Raw genomic sequence first — 15,285 nt, forward strand, 5'->3', positions numbered from 1 at the left:
GGCCACATTCCTTAGGAATTGGTTTGGGCTATAATTAAGAGTTTCTATAGTGTAGATAGACTTAGCATTAAATAGAGAGGAATTGAGATTTAGGTTGGTTATTAGGTGTTGCATATGCATAGGTTTTAAAAGTTATTGATTATTAGTATATTATAAGAATTGTACTGCTTTTGAGAAATATTAACCAAGCATGAGGAACAGTGTAATAGTTTGGGTACCTCATTCCTCATGCTTGGGGAAACAGCTGGTGGGTGGGGGAAACGCCCCTCATCCACCTGGCTCTATGTTCATGTAAATGTCTTGTGATTTAATTGGGATTGCCCTTCCTCTTACTCCAGGAAACACCTGGTAGGTGAGGGATGCCCCTCATTTGCCTGGCTTTGTGTTGTGTAGAAGTTTTGTGATTTAATTGAGATTGTTCTTCCTCATGCCTGAGGAAACACCTGGTGGGTGGGGGGGTGCCCCTCCTGCACCTGGCTTGTGTTCATGTGGAAGACTTGTAAGACTGCCTGTGTAAAAATTGGGATAAATACAAGCTGTAGACCCCCAATAAATGGCTTCTGGTCAATCTGTTGAACAGATGTCCACTTTCTTTCTTTCTTTCTCTTTCTTTCTATCCCTCCTTCTTTCTTTCTTTTAGTATCTATCCCTATAGAAACACCGACACCCTCACACCTTCCAAGGGACCCCCTAAAGCTCTTTTGGGGGGCTGGCTCCCCAAAAGGTGGTGTTTGGCATCTCCTGTGGTAAGACCCCCTATAGGGACAGTGTGAGGGATCTGAAAAGGAATGTGGGAAAGAAAGGTGAGAAAGGTGTCAAGGAAAGCAGCCAACAACATGGCAGGGAGCTCAGCCTTCAGAAGAAAGGACAGCCTGTCACCCATACCAGTACTTATACTCATTGTTATTTGTTGAAGATAGTTAGGCTGGATGTGGTGGCTCACACCTGTAATGCCAGAATTGGGAGGCTGAGGCGAGAGGATTGCCTGAGACTGCGGATTCGAGACCAGCCCCGGCAACTTGGTGAGACCTCCTCTCTACAAGAGATCAAAAAAATCACCTGGGTATGATGGAGTACCTGCAGACCCAGCTACTCCAGAGGCTCAGGTGGGAGGATGGCCCGGGCCCAGCAGGTGGCCATGATTGGTCCACTCCAGCCTGGGTGATAGAGTGAGATCTGAGTCGAAGGGAGGGAGGGAGGAGAGAGAGAGAGAGAGAGAGAGAAAGGAAGGAAGGAAGGTTCTGTTATTTGAGGAAGGGAGGAAGAGAGAGAAAGTAAGAAAGAAAGAAAAAGAAAGAAAGACTCGGCCCCTTGATGGAAAAGAGAAAGAGAAAGAAACTGTGTTCCTTGAAGAAGGAAGGAAGGAAGTGAAGGGAAAGGAGAGAGAAAAAGAGGGGAAGAGGGAGGGAGAAAGAGAGAAAGAAAGGGAAAGAAAGAAAGAGAAAAAGAAAGACTCAGTTCTTTGAAGAAGGAAAGAAGGGAGAAAGAGAGACTGTTCCTTGAGGAAGGAAGGAAGGAAAAGAAAGGAGAGAGAAAAAGAGGGGAAGAGGGAGGGAGAGAAGGAAGAAAAGAAAGAAGGCAAGATGGACTTTGCTTCTTCTCAAAGCCAAGGTGTAAGTCCACCACGCGTGCCCTGGGTCTGGCTGACATGCGGGCATACTCTGGGCACCTCAAGTGCAGTGGGGAGCCAGGGCCACACGTCTGGGGCCAGCCAACTCCGGCTCGTGAAGGGGCAGGAGGTGCCTTCCAGGGACTGTGAGTGGGCGTCCAGGGTGAGGACGCAGCCCGCACAGCACCCGATGCCCACACTCCTGCCGCGTCTATGCCGGCCTCCCAGGCTCCTGTCTCCACCGCGGGAGCTGAGTCCCTCTGGCCCTGGCACACACTGACTCCAAGGACTCGAGTTCCGGGAATAGCTTTCTAGGGATGATCGCATCTTTCATTCTCATTTCTTTTTTCTGTTCTTTTTTTTTTTGCATTGGAATATCAGTCCATTGCCCAGACGGCAAGAGCATGATCACAGCTCACCACAGCCTCCACCTCCTGGGCTCAGGTGATCCTTCTGCCTCAGCCTCCTGAGTTGGTGGAACTACAGACTGTGCCAACCACTCCCATCTTATTTATTTATTTATTTGAGACACAGTCTCGTTGTGTTGCCCAGTCTGGTCTCGAACTCCTTGTCTCTTGTGATTCTCCTGCCTCAGCTTCCCAAAGTGCTGGGATTACAAGTGTGAACCACCATGCCTGGCCTCTTTTTTTTTTTTTTTTTTTTTTGAGTTGGAGTCTCACTCTATCACCCAGGCTGGAATGCAGTGGCATGCACATGGCCACCACAGCCTCGACCTGCTGGGCTCAGATGATCCTTCTACTGCAGCCTTCCAAGTAGCTGGAACCACAGGCATGCACCAACATGCCTGGCTAATTTTTCTTGATTTATTGTCGAGACAAGGTCTCGCCAAGTTGCCCAGGGGGGTCTTGAACCCATAGGTTCAGGCAATCTTACCTCGGCCTCCCAAACTGGTAGGATTATAGGCGCGAGCCACTGTGCCCAGGCTGTCTCTTATTCTTGAATCATATCTGCACCATCACCAGACACCACACCAGTGGAGATTTAATCCAACTGTCCAAGACTTATTTTGCCACACCCTTCCCAGCCTCTTTTTTTCTTTTTTTTTGTGCTACCTTTGATGACTGCAGTCCCAAATGTCGTATTGATTATATCCATTCCTTCAGGTAATCCTGGGGTTTGATCATGAGATCTTCCTAATGGTGCTCGTTGATTGCTGAGATATATAGATTCTTTTTGATCTTTCACTTTCTGTTGAAATGTGGTAATGGGCTGTGGGTTTATCAACGTGCCTGCCTAAAGAAAGCACACAGTGATCACAAATGTATCAACACAAAGTGCAAATCTGTTTTTGTTTTAGGTTTTTTTTGAGTCGAAGTCTCACTCTGGAGTGAGACTGGAGTGGTCACTGCAGCCTCGACCTGCGATCCTCCGACGATCCTTCCACCTCAGCCTTACAAGTAGCGCTACAGGCATGCACTACCACTCCCACCTAATTTTTTTGATTTATTGTAGAGATGAAGTCTCGCCAAGTTGCCCAGGCAGGTCTCGAACCCGTGGGCTCAGGCAATCCACTCGCCTCAGCTTCCCAAAGCACTGGGATTAAAGGCTGAGCCACCGAGCCAGGCCTGTTTTGGGGGTTTTTTGTTTGTGTTTTGTTTGTTTGTTTGTTTTTTGAATAGAGGTCTCCCTCTATTGCTCAGGCTGGAGAGCCATGGCACCACCATGACTCACCACAGCCTGAGCATCCTGGGCTCAAGAGATCCCCCCCGCCTTCAGCCTCCCAAGTAGGTGCGACTACAGGCATGTGCCACCACACTTAGCTAATCCTTTTGAATTTTGGGGGTTTTTTTAATTGGAGTCTCCCTCTGTCACTGAGGCTGGAGTGCAGTGGCATGCTCAAGGTTACTGCAGCCTTGACCTGCTGGGCTCAGGTGATCCTTCCACCTCAGCCTTCCAACTAGCTGGAACCACAGGTGCTTGCCACCACACTCAACTAATTTTTTAAAATTTATTATAGAGACCAAGGTTACCCAGGCTGGTCTCCAACCCCTGGGATTAGGCAGTCCTCTTGCATCCAACTCCCAAAGTGCTGGAATTCCAGGCATGAGCCACCACACTCCAACGTGATGAGTCTCCCTATATTGCCCAGCCTGATCTCAAACTCCTGGACTCAAGCAGTCCTCCCATCTTAGCCTCCCAAAGTGCTGAGATTACAGGCATGAGCTACCGCACCTGGCTAAAAAAAGTACAAATCTGAAAACTGGAACCCTAATCAACAGCTGGGAGAAGAGAATATGTGATTGTGGAAAAACATTTCATTATCATCACTGGCTTCGTTCACCTTCAAACGAACTGTCGGAAACCAGAACTTTCAAAGGAGCTAAATGGAAATATAAGGTTAATGACGGAAACTCTAGGCTCCTGGCCTCAAACACTCAAGAAACGTGGAAGTGGGAAACACAGACTTCCAAAAGTTCCCTCCAGAGGGAGCTCAGGTCTTCAGGCTCCAGATTCTCCATTCTATCCATAGGGGGCCCCCAAAAACTGGAATTGTCTTTAAGAGGGCGGGCCTCTTGTAGTCCAGGTAAGTGTTCTAGGAACCCATTGGCATCCATGGACCAGAGAGTGTTGATGTGAGTGTCTGAGTTCAGTTTCAGTGAATTTTGGGGGGTGAGGTTCTTTCAATGCATTTGCCCATTTCTTTTTCTTTTTTTTCTTTTGTTTTTGAGTTGGAGTCTCACTCTGTTGCCCAGACTGGAGTGCAGTGGCCACTCCCGGCCACTGCAGCCTCAACCTGCTGGGCTCCGGCGATCCTTCCACCTCAGCCTTCCAAGTAGCTGGAACTACAGGCTCACGCTAACAGGCCCGGCTAATTTTTTGATTTATTGTAGAGATGAGGTCTCGAACCCGCGGGTTTAGGCAATCCACTCACCTCAGTCTTCCAGAGCGCAGGATTACAGGCTGAGCCACTGAGCCGGCTTGCCCATTTCTTGATGGGTGATGTATGAGCACACCTGTCCACACCCCGCTGAGTGTTCAGCAGTTTTTGACCAATAATAGCATGATCCCTGTGCCCCACCCTCCCATTCACCTGACCTTGCCCCAGTGACTTTTTTTGTTTGTTTGTTTTCTCCGGTGAAAAAGTCCTTAAAGGGAAATGTTTTGCCCATGTAGAAGAGGTCAAACAAAAAAAGAAGCAGAAGCACTAAAAAGCATCAAAATGGACGGGGTCAAAAACTGCTTTGAGCAGTGGAAAAAGCATCTAGATAGGCATATTGTATCAGACAGAGAGGACTTGGGGGGGGGCTAAAGTTTACACATGTAAGAATAAGTACACAGTTTTTTATAAGTAAATTCTGGGTTTTGGAGGGCCCCCCCGTAACATTCCAACTCTGTCTCCCCTCAATGTCCATCAAGTTCCCTGCAGGGCCTCAAGAGAAGTCCTCAAGCCTGTCCTCTTTACTCTCTAACATGTCTGATCACATTTCTCTCTTCTGTGAGAAAATGGAATGCAACTCAGCTCTTATCGTCTGAAGGGAGAAGCAGCAGTTTGTGGCTTAATCCATCCATTTCTTCACACTCTTTTGGCTCCTGCAGCAGTTGGAATTTTTTCACTGCTCGAGATGAATGTCCCTGGAGGACAGGTTGAGGAAAGACTGGTAAAAATACACGGAGAAGCCTATAATACCAGCACTTGGAGAGACCGAGATGGGAGGATCGCTTGAGTCCAGGAGTTGGAGACCAGCCTGGGTAACATAGGGAGACTTCATCTCTACAGAAAAATTTTTTAAAAATTAATCAGTTGTGGTGGTGCACATCTGTAGTCCCAGCTACTTGGGAGGCTGAGGCAGAAGGATTGCTTAAGGCCAAGATGTGGAAGCTGCAGTGAGCCGTGATTGTGACACTGCACTCCAGCCTGGTCAACAGAGTGAGACATCAACGCATAAAAAAAAAAAAGTGTGGGGAAGAGACTGGAACTGATGAATTCCACTAACGCTTCATTTGTGCACTTTTATCTCGGTAGATTAATAACATACAGGGAAAAAGAGAAAGGAAGTTACCGGTATGGAGACTTTGGATCTGATCCCATGTGTCAAATAAGGTGCAACTTGGGGGTCATTTGCTCGGCCATAAAAGACTCTCTCTGCCCCAGCAGGTGGATATCGGAAGTTGAAGTACTTTTTTGCTTCAGGTGGAGTCATGAGCTACAAGGAGCGAGACAGAGAAGATAAAATCATTAGGTGCAATTTTATTTTATTTTATTTTTTTGAGTCAAAATCTCACTCTGTTGCCCAGGCTAGAGTGCAGTGGCATGCTCACAGCCCCCGCAGCCTCTATCTGCTGGGCTCCGGCGATCCTTCTGCCTCAACCTTCCAACTAGCTGGAACTATAGGCACGCACCACCACGCCCAGCTTATTTTTTAATTTATTGTAAAGACAAGGTCTCACCAAGTTGCCCAGGCTGGTCTCGAACCCCTGGGCTCAGGCCATCCTCTCATCTCAACCTCCCAAAGTGCTGGAATGACAGGCTGAGCCACCGAGCCCGGCCATTAGGTACAATTTTTAAAATATGAATAGGACTAATCTGTATCCACCAATGAGCACCCTAAAGTGCACGTGTGTGATGAGTGCATGGAGAGCTACAGCCCCAATAATGAAAACCTCCATAAGGTGTGCGTGTCTCTTCGTGGAAGTCACCAACATGGCTTTAACGCTATGTTTAGAAAACCAGCTGTGTTCAGGTTGGAAAGCCTACAGTTATTCCTATGGAAATAGGAATCCCTTGTTGTTTCTGTAGAGCTGGAAATTATGAAGCCTGGAATTTTCACTTTCTTGGGCAAAATCAACAGAAGGCCTTGAAGCACAGTCAAGAATCCAAACTGACCGCATTCAATGTATACATGTTTCATGAGGACTGCTCAGAGCTGTCTACCTATTAATGTTTACATGGGAGGTTAGAAAACAGAAACCAACAACAAGTGCTCACCCTGGGAAGTTTTTCAGTCAAGCAGGTTGCAACTCTGTAACCGATGGGAATAACTTTCCCTGCCTAAGGGGGAAAAAAGAGGGAAAAAAATGGTTGGTCATTGTCAGGGTGGAAAGGGAGCATTTTGAAGAATGAACTTTATTTCAAACTCGTGCTATTCTTCTGATGCTACAAAGTTACCTTACACACGAAAAAAGGAAAAATAAATAGCTAATCTACAATAATCCTCATATATAACATGAACAATCAATATTAGATGTCAGACAGATGAGAGAGAGACAGAGACAGACAGAGAAGAGAGAGAGAGAGAGAGATGATAGACAGTCAAATAGATACATAGATAATGGAATAGGCTGGATGGGTGGTTTAATCCTGTAATCCCAGCACCTTGGGAGGTCTAGGTGAGAGGACTGCCTGCCTGAGTCCAGGGGTTCAAGACCAGTCTGAGCAACTTGGCAAGACCTCACCTCTACAATAAATTTAAAAATTATCCAGGTGTGGTGGCGTGTGCTTGTGATTCCAGCTACATGGAAAGTTGTGACGGAAGGGTCGTCTGAGACCAGCAGGTCAAGGCTGCGGTGGCCGTAAGCATACCACTGCACTCCAGCCTGGGAGTGAGACTTTAACTCAAAAACAAAAAAAATCTATAAAGCCTTGTTTTTGACAGCATTAGCATTGTTGGCAGGCAATTCACCCAATTTCAGGGACACCTGTGACATTTTGAGGGATTCAGCTTTCAGAAAATGTCTCATCATAGTTGCCAGGTTAATTATGGGCCACCCTAGATCAATAGTGAAGTGGAACCAAGGCTGTATTCAAGCTCAGATCAAGAGAAAGTGTGGGCGGCTGAGCGTGTGGGGGTGTGGTTGTGTGGGGTGTATTTCTTTCTTTCTTTTCTTTTTTTTTTTTGAGTTGGAGTCTCACTCTGTCACCCACACTGGAGTGCAGTGGCCGCTACCGGCCACCGCAGCCTAGACCTGCTGGGCTCCAGCGATCCTTCCGCCTCAGCCTTCCGAGTAGCCGGAATTACAGGCATGCACTACCATGCCCAGCTAATTTTTGATTTATTGTAGAGATGAGGCTCTCGCCCTGCTGCCCAGGCTGGTCTCAAACCCCTAGGCTCAGGCAATCCTCCCGCTTCCATCTCCAAGAGTGCTGGGATTACAGGGATGAGCCACCATGCCCGGCTTCCAACTTGGATCTTATCTGTTCTTCCTTTGACCACAGCAAAGATTATAGTCTCCATTCCCAGAAATGCACCTCTTATTTCCCATTTATCTTTTTCAAAGCAACTGAGAGTTCTTTTTGCAATATGTTTTGTTTCTCTCTCTCTCTCTCTCTCTCTCTCTTTTTTTTTTTTTTTTTAGTGGGAGTCTCACTCTGTCGCCCAGGCTGGAATGCAGTGGTATGCTCATGGCCAGTGAAGCCTCCATCTACTGGAGTCAGGTGATCTTTCTGCATCAGCCTTCCAAATAGCTGGAACCACAGACATGCACCACCACGCCCAGTTAATTTTTTTTTTTTTTTTAATTATAGCAATGTGGTTTCACCATGTTGCCCAGGCTGATCTTGAATCCCTGAGCTCAGGCAATCTTCTCGCCTCTGCCTTCCAAAGTGCTGGGATTATAGGTATAAACCACTGTACCTGGTTTTTTTTTTTTCCTTTAGTTGTAGAGACAAGACAAGGTCTCATCAAGTTCCCCGGGCTAGTCTTGAATCCTTGGGCTCAGGCAATTCTCTCACCTATGCCACCCAAAGTGCTGAGATTATAGACCTGAGTTGTATATTTCTCTTTTAAAAATTGAATAGAAGAGAAAGAAGGGCCAGGTGTGGTGGTTCTTGCCTGTAATCCCAACACTTTGGGAGACCAAGGTGGGATGATTACTAAGGCGGAGATTTCCAGACCACCCTGGGCAACATAGCAAGACCCCATGTTTACAAAAAAAAAAGTAAAATTTGAAAATAAATTAATGCTGGGCACAGTGCCACATGCCTGTAATCCCAGCATTTTGGGAGGCAGAGGCGACAGGATTACCCGACTCCCTGGGTTCGAGACCAGCCTGGGCAATTTGGAGAGATATTGTCTCTACAAAAAAAAAAAAAAAACCAGCAGGTGTGGTGGTGCAGGTCTGTGCACCAAAGCAGGCCTGTGGTTTCAGCTACTTGGAAGGCTGAATTGGAAGGATCACTTAAGCCCAGCAGGCCTAGGCTGCGGTGGCCGTGAGCATGCCACTGCACTCCAGTCTGGGCTGGAGTGAGACTCTGACTCAAAAAAAGAAAAGAAATTCATAGAAATAATGCCTCAGAGAAAGAAACATTGCATAGTGTTCTGGGTCCGAGAGAAGAGAAAAATTGAGAGTGGAGTGGGTTCAAACTCCTGGCTTCAAGCAATCCTCCCACTTTGACCTCCCAAAAATCGTGAGCCACCATGCCCAGTCTTGAGTTTTTGTTTTGTTTTGTTTTGTTTTTAGTTCAGCTGGAAATCTCCGTTATACCAGGGAATACTGTCTCTCTCACTATACTTGGGACGTGAAGTCAAATCATTTTTCTTTTTTTTTTTTTTGAGATTAGAGAATATGGTTTATTTGGAAAGTAAATTGGAGAGAGAGAGAAAGAGGTAATTCACCTCCCCAAGGTAGGGGAGGAGGTCAAAGCTTAAGAAAACATGGTCTGGCCATAGCTCAAAGAGCACAAAGTCAGACCGTAGTTTAGCAAGGCAATGGCCCAAATCATTTTTTTTTCTGAGTTGGAGTCTCACTGTCGCTCAGACTGGAGTGCAGTGGCCGCTCCCGGCCACCGCAGCCTCTACCTGCTGGGCTCCGGTGATCCTTCCACCTCAGCCTTCCGAGTAGCTGGAACTACAGGCGCGCGCTACCACACCCGGCTAAATTTTTTTTGATTTATTGTATAGATGAGGTCTCACCAAGTTGCCCAGGGGGGTCTCAGACCCGCGGGCTCAGGCAATCCACTCACCTCCGCCTCCCAAAGTGCTGGGATTACAGGCTGAGCCACCAAGCCCGGCCCCAAATCATTTTTACAAATATCCTGCAGGGGATCACTACATGCCAACTCCAAAATATGCCACTTTGGCATAAGGATGATTTTGAACTGAAAGTAATTGAGAATCAGCAGATACAGGAAGAATTCTCTGCCTGTCACTTATGCTGTTTAAAAGCAGGGCATATGCCAGGCTTGGTGGCTCAGCCTGTAATCCCGCGCCTTTGGGAGGCTGAGGTGAGTGGATTGCCTGAGCCCGCGGGTTCAAGACCCACCTGGGCAGCGAGACCTCATCTCTACAATAAATCAAAAAATCAGCCGGGCGGGGTAGCACATGCCTGTAATTCCGGCTACTAGGAAGGCTGAGGAGGAAGGATCGCCAGACCCCAGCTGGCCGGGAGCGGCCACTGCACTCCAGTCTGGGTGACAGAGTAAGACTCCAACTCCAACTCCAACTCCAAGCCAAGCCAAGCCAAACCAAACCAAACTTAAAATTAAAAAATTAAAAAAAATAAAAGCAGGGCATACATTTTATTTTTTTGAGTTAGAGTCTCACTCTGTCACCCAGATTGGAGTGCAGCGGCCTCTCCCAGCCACTGCAGCTTCAACCTGCTGGGCTCTGGCGATCCTTCCACCTCAGCCTTCCAAGTAACCAGAACTACAGGCGTGTGCTTACCACACCCAGCTAACAGGGCAAACATTTTCTTTTGGGAAGATGACCCCAGCTTTCAAAACCCAGGAAGAGAAAGGCAACTCTTAGCACCTGAAAGGGACAGTTGACCTTGGTGAGTTTGCACAAACAGACTTTACTAAATAGTCCTTATTTTGTTTTATTTTATTTTTAAGTAGGAGTCTCACTCTGTCACCCAGCCTGGAGTGCAGTGGCATGCTCACCGCAACCTCGACCTGCTTGCTGGGCTCAGGCTATCCTTCTGCCTCAGCCTTCCAAGGAGCTGGAACCACAGGCATGAGCCACCACACTCAGATAATGTTTTTTGTTTTTTTGGTTTTTTTGAGTTGGAGTCTCACTCTGTCACCCAGACTGCCCTTCCACCTCAGCCTTCCAAGTACCTGGAACTACAGGCGCGTGCTACCGCGCTCGGCTCATTTTTGATTTATTGTAGAGATGAGGTCTTGCTAAGTTACCCAGGCGGGTCTCGAACCCGCGGGCTCAGGCAATCTACTCACCTTGGCCTCCCAAAGTGCTGGGATTACAGGCTGAGCCACCAAGCCTGGCCTCAGTTAATTTTTATATTGTAAGAGATGAGGTTCCGCCAAGTTGCCCAGGCTGGTCTCAAACCCCTGGACTCAGGCAATCTTACTGCCTCGGCCTTCCAAAGTGCTAGAATTACAGACGTGAGCCCCCACACCTGACTCAAAAGGTTGTTTCTTCTCAGACTCTTGCTTGGTCTTTGCAGCAGTCTCTGTCTCTCAGGTAACCTCTGTTGTTTACTCATTCCTGCTCCCTCTGTTTGTGCATGTTTTTTGTAGGCTCCTTTTGCCGGTCCCTTTCAAACTGAAGGGTCATCATTTCTAAGCAAACAGCAGGCACTGCAAAGATAAACAGGAGCATGGTATGCTGCAGGGCTGGGGTACTCTCAGGCTTTGCTCAGCAGTGACCAGGCAGCCTTTATTTTGGGAGGTTTCCTGCTTTGGGAAACTCTCTCTTTGTTTGTTGGTTGTTTTTGTTTTTGTTTTTGTTTTATGTTGGATTCTCACCCTGTCGCCCAGGCTGGAGTGCAGTGGCACACTCACAGCCACAGCAGCCTCGACCTGCTGGGTTCAGGTGATCCTTCCGCCTCAGCCTTCCAAACAGCTGGAACTACAGCGTGCGCCACCACGCCCAACTACTTTTTTGATTTATTGTAGAGATGAGGTCCCGTCAAGTTGCCCGGGCTGGTCTCGAACTCGTAAGCTCAGGCAATCCTCTCACCTCGACCTCCCTAAGAGCTGGGTTGATAGGCGGGAGCCACCGTACCGGCTGGGAGACTCTCTCTTAAGTGGAGTTTTCCCCTCTGCTCTCACAACAACCATGAACACAGAGGAGACTCCTGTGACCAAATGTGGGGGTTTCTCTCCACCACCAGGCAGTAGACACCGGGTGTGGTCCCCCAGTTCCACCCACCACGCTCTACCTGGACATGAGTGTCAGACCCCACAGAATGAGGGCTCAGTCGCCAAGACAGTCTCCCCTGCAGACACCAGCAAAAGTCGGCTGCAAGTTAGCATTGCTACACCCCCTCTTTGGGGTCGACTAGTTTGCTGGAGTGGCCCACCGAACTCAGGGAAACACAAGTGCCGGTTATCAGGGGGCATATTACAAAAGGTCCAGATGGAGAGATGCCTAAGGCAGGCATGGAGAAGGGGGCGGAGCTTCCCTCCAGGAAGCCCCACCTGGTCAGCTCTCAGAAGCTCCCAACCCAGTCCTCTGGGGTTTTTGGTTTGTTTCTGAGTTGGAATCTGTTGCCCAGGCTGGAGTGCAGTGGCACACTCAAGGCCACCGCAGCCTCGACCTGCTGGGCTCAGGCGATTCTTCCACCTTAGCCTTTCGAGGAGCTGGAACTACAGGCGCGCGTCACCACACCTGGCTAATTTTTTGATTGATTGTAGAGATGAGGTCTTGCCAAGTTGCCCAGGCTGTTCTTGAACCCTGGGTTCAGGCAATCCCTTCACCTCGGCCTCCCAAAGTGCTGGGATTATAGACTTGAACCACCTCACCTGGCCCTCTGTTGTTTTTGTCTTTGTTTTTGAGTCCGAGTCTCACTCTGTGGCCCAGGCTGGAGGGCAGGGGCACGCTCATAGCCACTGCAGCCTCGACCTGCTGGGCTCAGGCGATCCTCCCACCTCAGCCTTCCATGTAGTTGGAACTACAGGCACGTGCCAGCATGCCCAGCTCATTTTTTGACTTACAGAGATGAGGGCTCACCAAGTTGCCTGGGCTGGTCTCGAACCCGCAGGCTCAGGCAATCCACTCGCCTTGGCCTCCCAAAGTGCTGGGATGACAGGCTGAGCCACTGAGTCCGGCCCTCTGGTGTTTTGATGGAAACCTCAAGAGGTCAGCATTCCTTCCCCCAAGATGGAGGGCGGGACCCACAGTCAGAAGGCAGGGAGGATTAACGTCCTGCCTCCGGGCAGGTGAAAGGAGAGCAAGAAAAGGTCAGAGAGATTCTGTTTCCTGAGGCCTGCCCTTGAGGCCTGACTCGACCAACATCATAACAAAGGCATTGAGAGTTAGAGCCAGGAACTATGGATGAAAACCAGTAATTTAGCCAGGTGCAGACGCTCATGCCTAAAATTCCAGCATGTGGGGAGGCTGAGACAAAAGAATCACGTGAGGCCAGGAGCTCAAGACCAACCTGGGTAACCTTGCTCTCTGGTTAAAAAAAAAAAAAAAAAAAAAATCAGCTGGGCGCGGTGGCTCATGCCTATAATCCCAGCACTTTGGGAGACCGAGGTGAGATTTCCTTAGCCTACGGGTTCGAGATCAGCCTGGGCAACGTGTGAGACCTCATCTCTACAATAAATCAAAAAAAAAAAAAATAGTTAGCCAGCCGTGGTGATGCATGCCTGTAGCTCCAGGTACTTGGAAGGCTGAGGCGGAAGGATTGCCTGAGTCCAGCAGATCGAGACTGCAGTGGCCGTGAGCATGCCACTGCACGCCAGCCTGGGCAACAGAGTGAGAATCTAACTCAAAAAAAAAAAAAAGAGCTGGACTCGGTGGCTCAGCCTGTAATCCCATGCCTTGGGAGGCTGAGGTGAGTGAATTGCCTAAGCCCATAGGTTTGAGACCTGCCTGGGCAACTTGGCGAGACCGCATCTCTAAAATAAAATAAAAAATTAGCCGGGCATGGTAGCACGCGCCTGTAGTTCCAGCTACTTGGAAGGATGAGGCGGAAGGATCACCAGAGCCCAGCAGGTTGAGGCTGTGGTGGCCAGGAGCGGCCACTGCACTCCAGTCTGGGTGACAGAGTGAGACTCCAACTCCAAAAAAAAAAAAAATCAGCCAGGTGAGGTAACCCACACCTGTAATCCCAACACTTTGGGAGGCCAAGGTGAGAGGACGGCCTGAGCCAGGGGTTTGAGACCAGCCTGGGCAACTTGGCCAGAACTTGTATCTATAATTAAAAAACAAAACAAAACAAAACCAATAACTAGCCGGGCATGGTGGCGTGGGCCTGTGGTTCCAGCTACTTGGAAGGCTGAGGCAGGAAGATCGCCCTTGCCCAGTAGGTCGAGGCTGCAGTGGTCAGGAACGTGCCACTGCACTTCAGCCTGGGCAACGGAGTGAGGCTCTTACTCAAAAAATATACATACATATATTTTTATGAAGTGTTTGTAGTAACAGTGAAATGCTTTTAAATAATAAGTGAAACAAGATAATTTTTATGCTCTCTATGATAACAACTACATAAAAGTGATTTGGAGAAAAATGTCACAGAAAGTGTAGTGTAATCAAAAACTCAGACTTTCAAGTAGAAATTTGTGATTTCAAATTCCATCACTTTCTAACTGCCTGACATCGGTCAAATTGTCTCATTTCCCTGAGTTTCTTATTTCCCTAAAATAAGCATTAGCAATAGTAGATGACTCATAGGGTTTCTTTTTGGGTTTTTTTTTTTTTTTTTTTGAATTGGAGTCTCACTCCGTCGCCCAGACTGGAGTGCAATGGCAGCTCCTGGCCACCGCAGCCTCGACCTGCTGGGCTCCGGCGATCCTTCCGCCTCAGCCTTCCGAGTAGCCGGAATTACAGGCACGAGCTACCACGCCCGGCTGATTTTTTTTTATTTATTGTAGAGATGAGGTCTCCCTGCCCAGGCGGGTCTCGAACCCGCTGGCTCAGGCAATCCACTCGCCTCAGCCTCCCAAAGGCGCGGGATTACAGGCTGAGCCACCGAGCCCGGGGACTCATAGGGTTTTTAAGAGAGAAAGTGAATTAATACCCACAAAGCTCAATAAATAGTCATATTAATATAGTGAGGCTGTGTGTAGTGGCTCATGCCTATAATCCCAGCACTTGGGGAGGCCGAGGTGAGAGGATTGCCTGAGCTCACACGAGTTCGAAACGATCTTGGACAACTTGGTGAGACCTCATCTCTACAATAAATGAAAAAATAAACTGGGTGTGGTGGCGCATGCCTGTGGTTCTAGCTATTTGGAAGGCTAAAGAGGAAGGATTACCTAAACCCAGCAGGTTGAGGCTGCAGTGGCCATGATCATGCCACTGTACTCCAGCCTGGGCGACAGAGTGAGACTCCAACTCAAAAAAAAAAAGTAGTGAGGCCAAGCGCAGTGGCTCAGCCTGTAATCCCAGCACTTTGGGAGGCCAAGGCGAGAAGATTGCCTCAGACCAGAGTTTCAAGACCAGCCTGGGCAACTTGGTGAGACTTCATCTCTACAATAAATCACAAAAAACTAGCTGGGTGTGGTGACATGCGTCTTTAGTTCCAGCTACTTGGAAGGCTGAGGTGGAAGAATCACCTGAGCCCAGCATGTCAAGTCTGTGGTGGCTGTGAGCGTGCCACTGCACTCCAGCCTGGGTGACAAGAGTGAAACTCCAACTCAAAAAACAAAAAAGTGAAGCCGGGCTCGGTGGCTCAACCTGTAATCCTGCACCTTGGGAGGCTGTGGTGAGTGGATTGCCTGAGCCCATGGGTTCAAGACCTGCCTGGGTAACTTGGTGAGACCTCATCTCTACAATAAATCAAAAAAAATTAGCCAGGCGTGGTAGTGC

The 15,285-nt window shown here is 48.4% G+C and overlaps 1 protein-coding gene across 1 annotated transcript in view; it reads right to left on the bottom strand.

Moving 5' to 3' along the window:
• The window catches only part of EFHB (EF-hand domain family member B), a 59,099-nt gene that overhangs the window by 33,515 nt on the left and 10,299 nt on the right, over positions 1-15,285 (bottom strand). Inside the window, exons 3-5 of the mRNA XM_021706147.1 lie at positions 6,558-6,620; positions 5,632-5,775; positions 2,683-2,863 (exon numbers count right to left, since the gene is read on the bottom strand). Of these exons, the coding sequence (XP_021561822.1) occupies positions 2,683-2,863; positions 5,632-5,775; positions 6,558-6,620 (388 nt within the window). The remainder of the gene's footprint in view (positions 1-2,682; positions 2,864-5,631; positions 5,776-6,557; positions 6,621-15,285) is intronic.

This window comes from Carlito syrichta, unplaced genomic scaffold (assembly GCF_000164805.1).
Source record: "Carlito syrichta isolate Samal-C Ts95f unplaced genomic scaffold, Tarsius_syrichta-2.0.1 Scaffold315224, whole genome shotgun sequence".
NCBI lineage: Eukaryota > Metazoa > Chordata > Mammalia > Primates > Tarsiidae > Carlito > Carlito syrichta.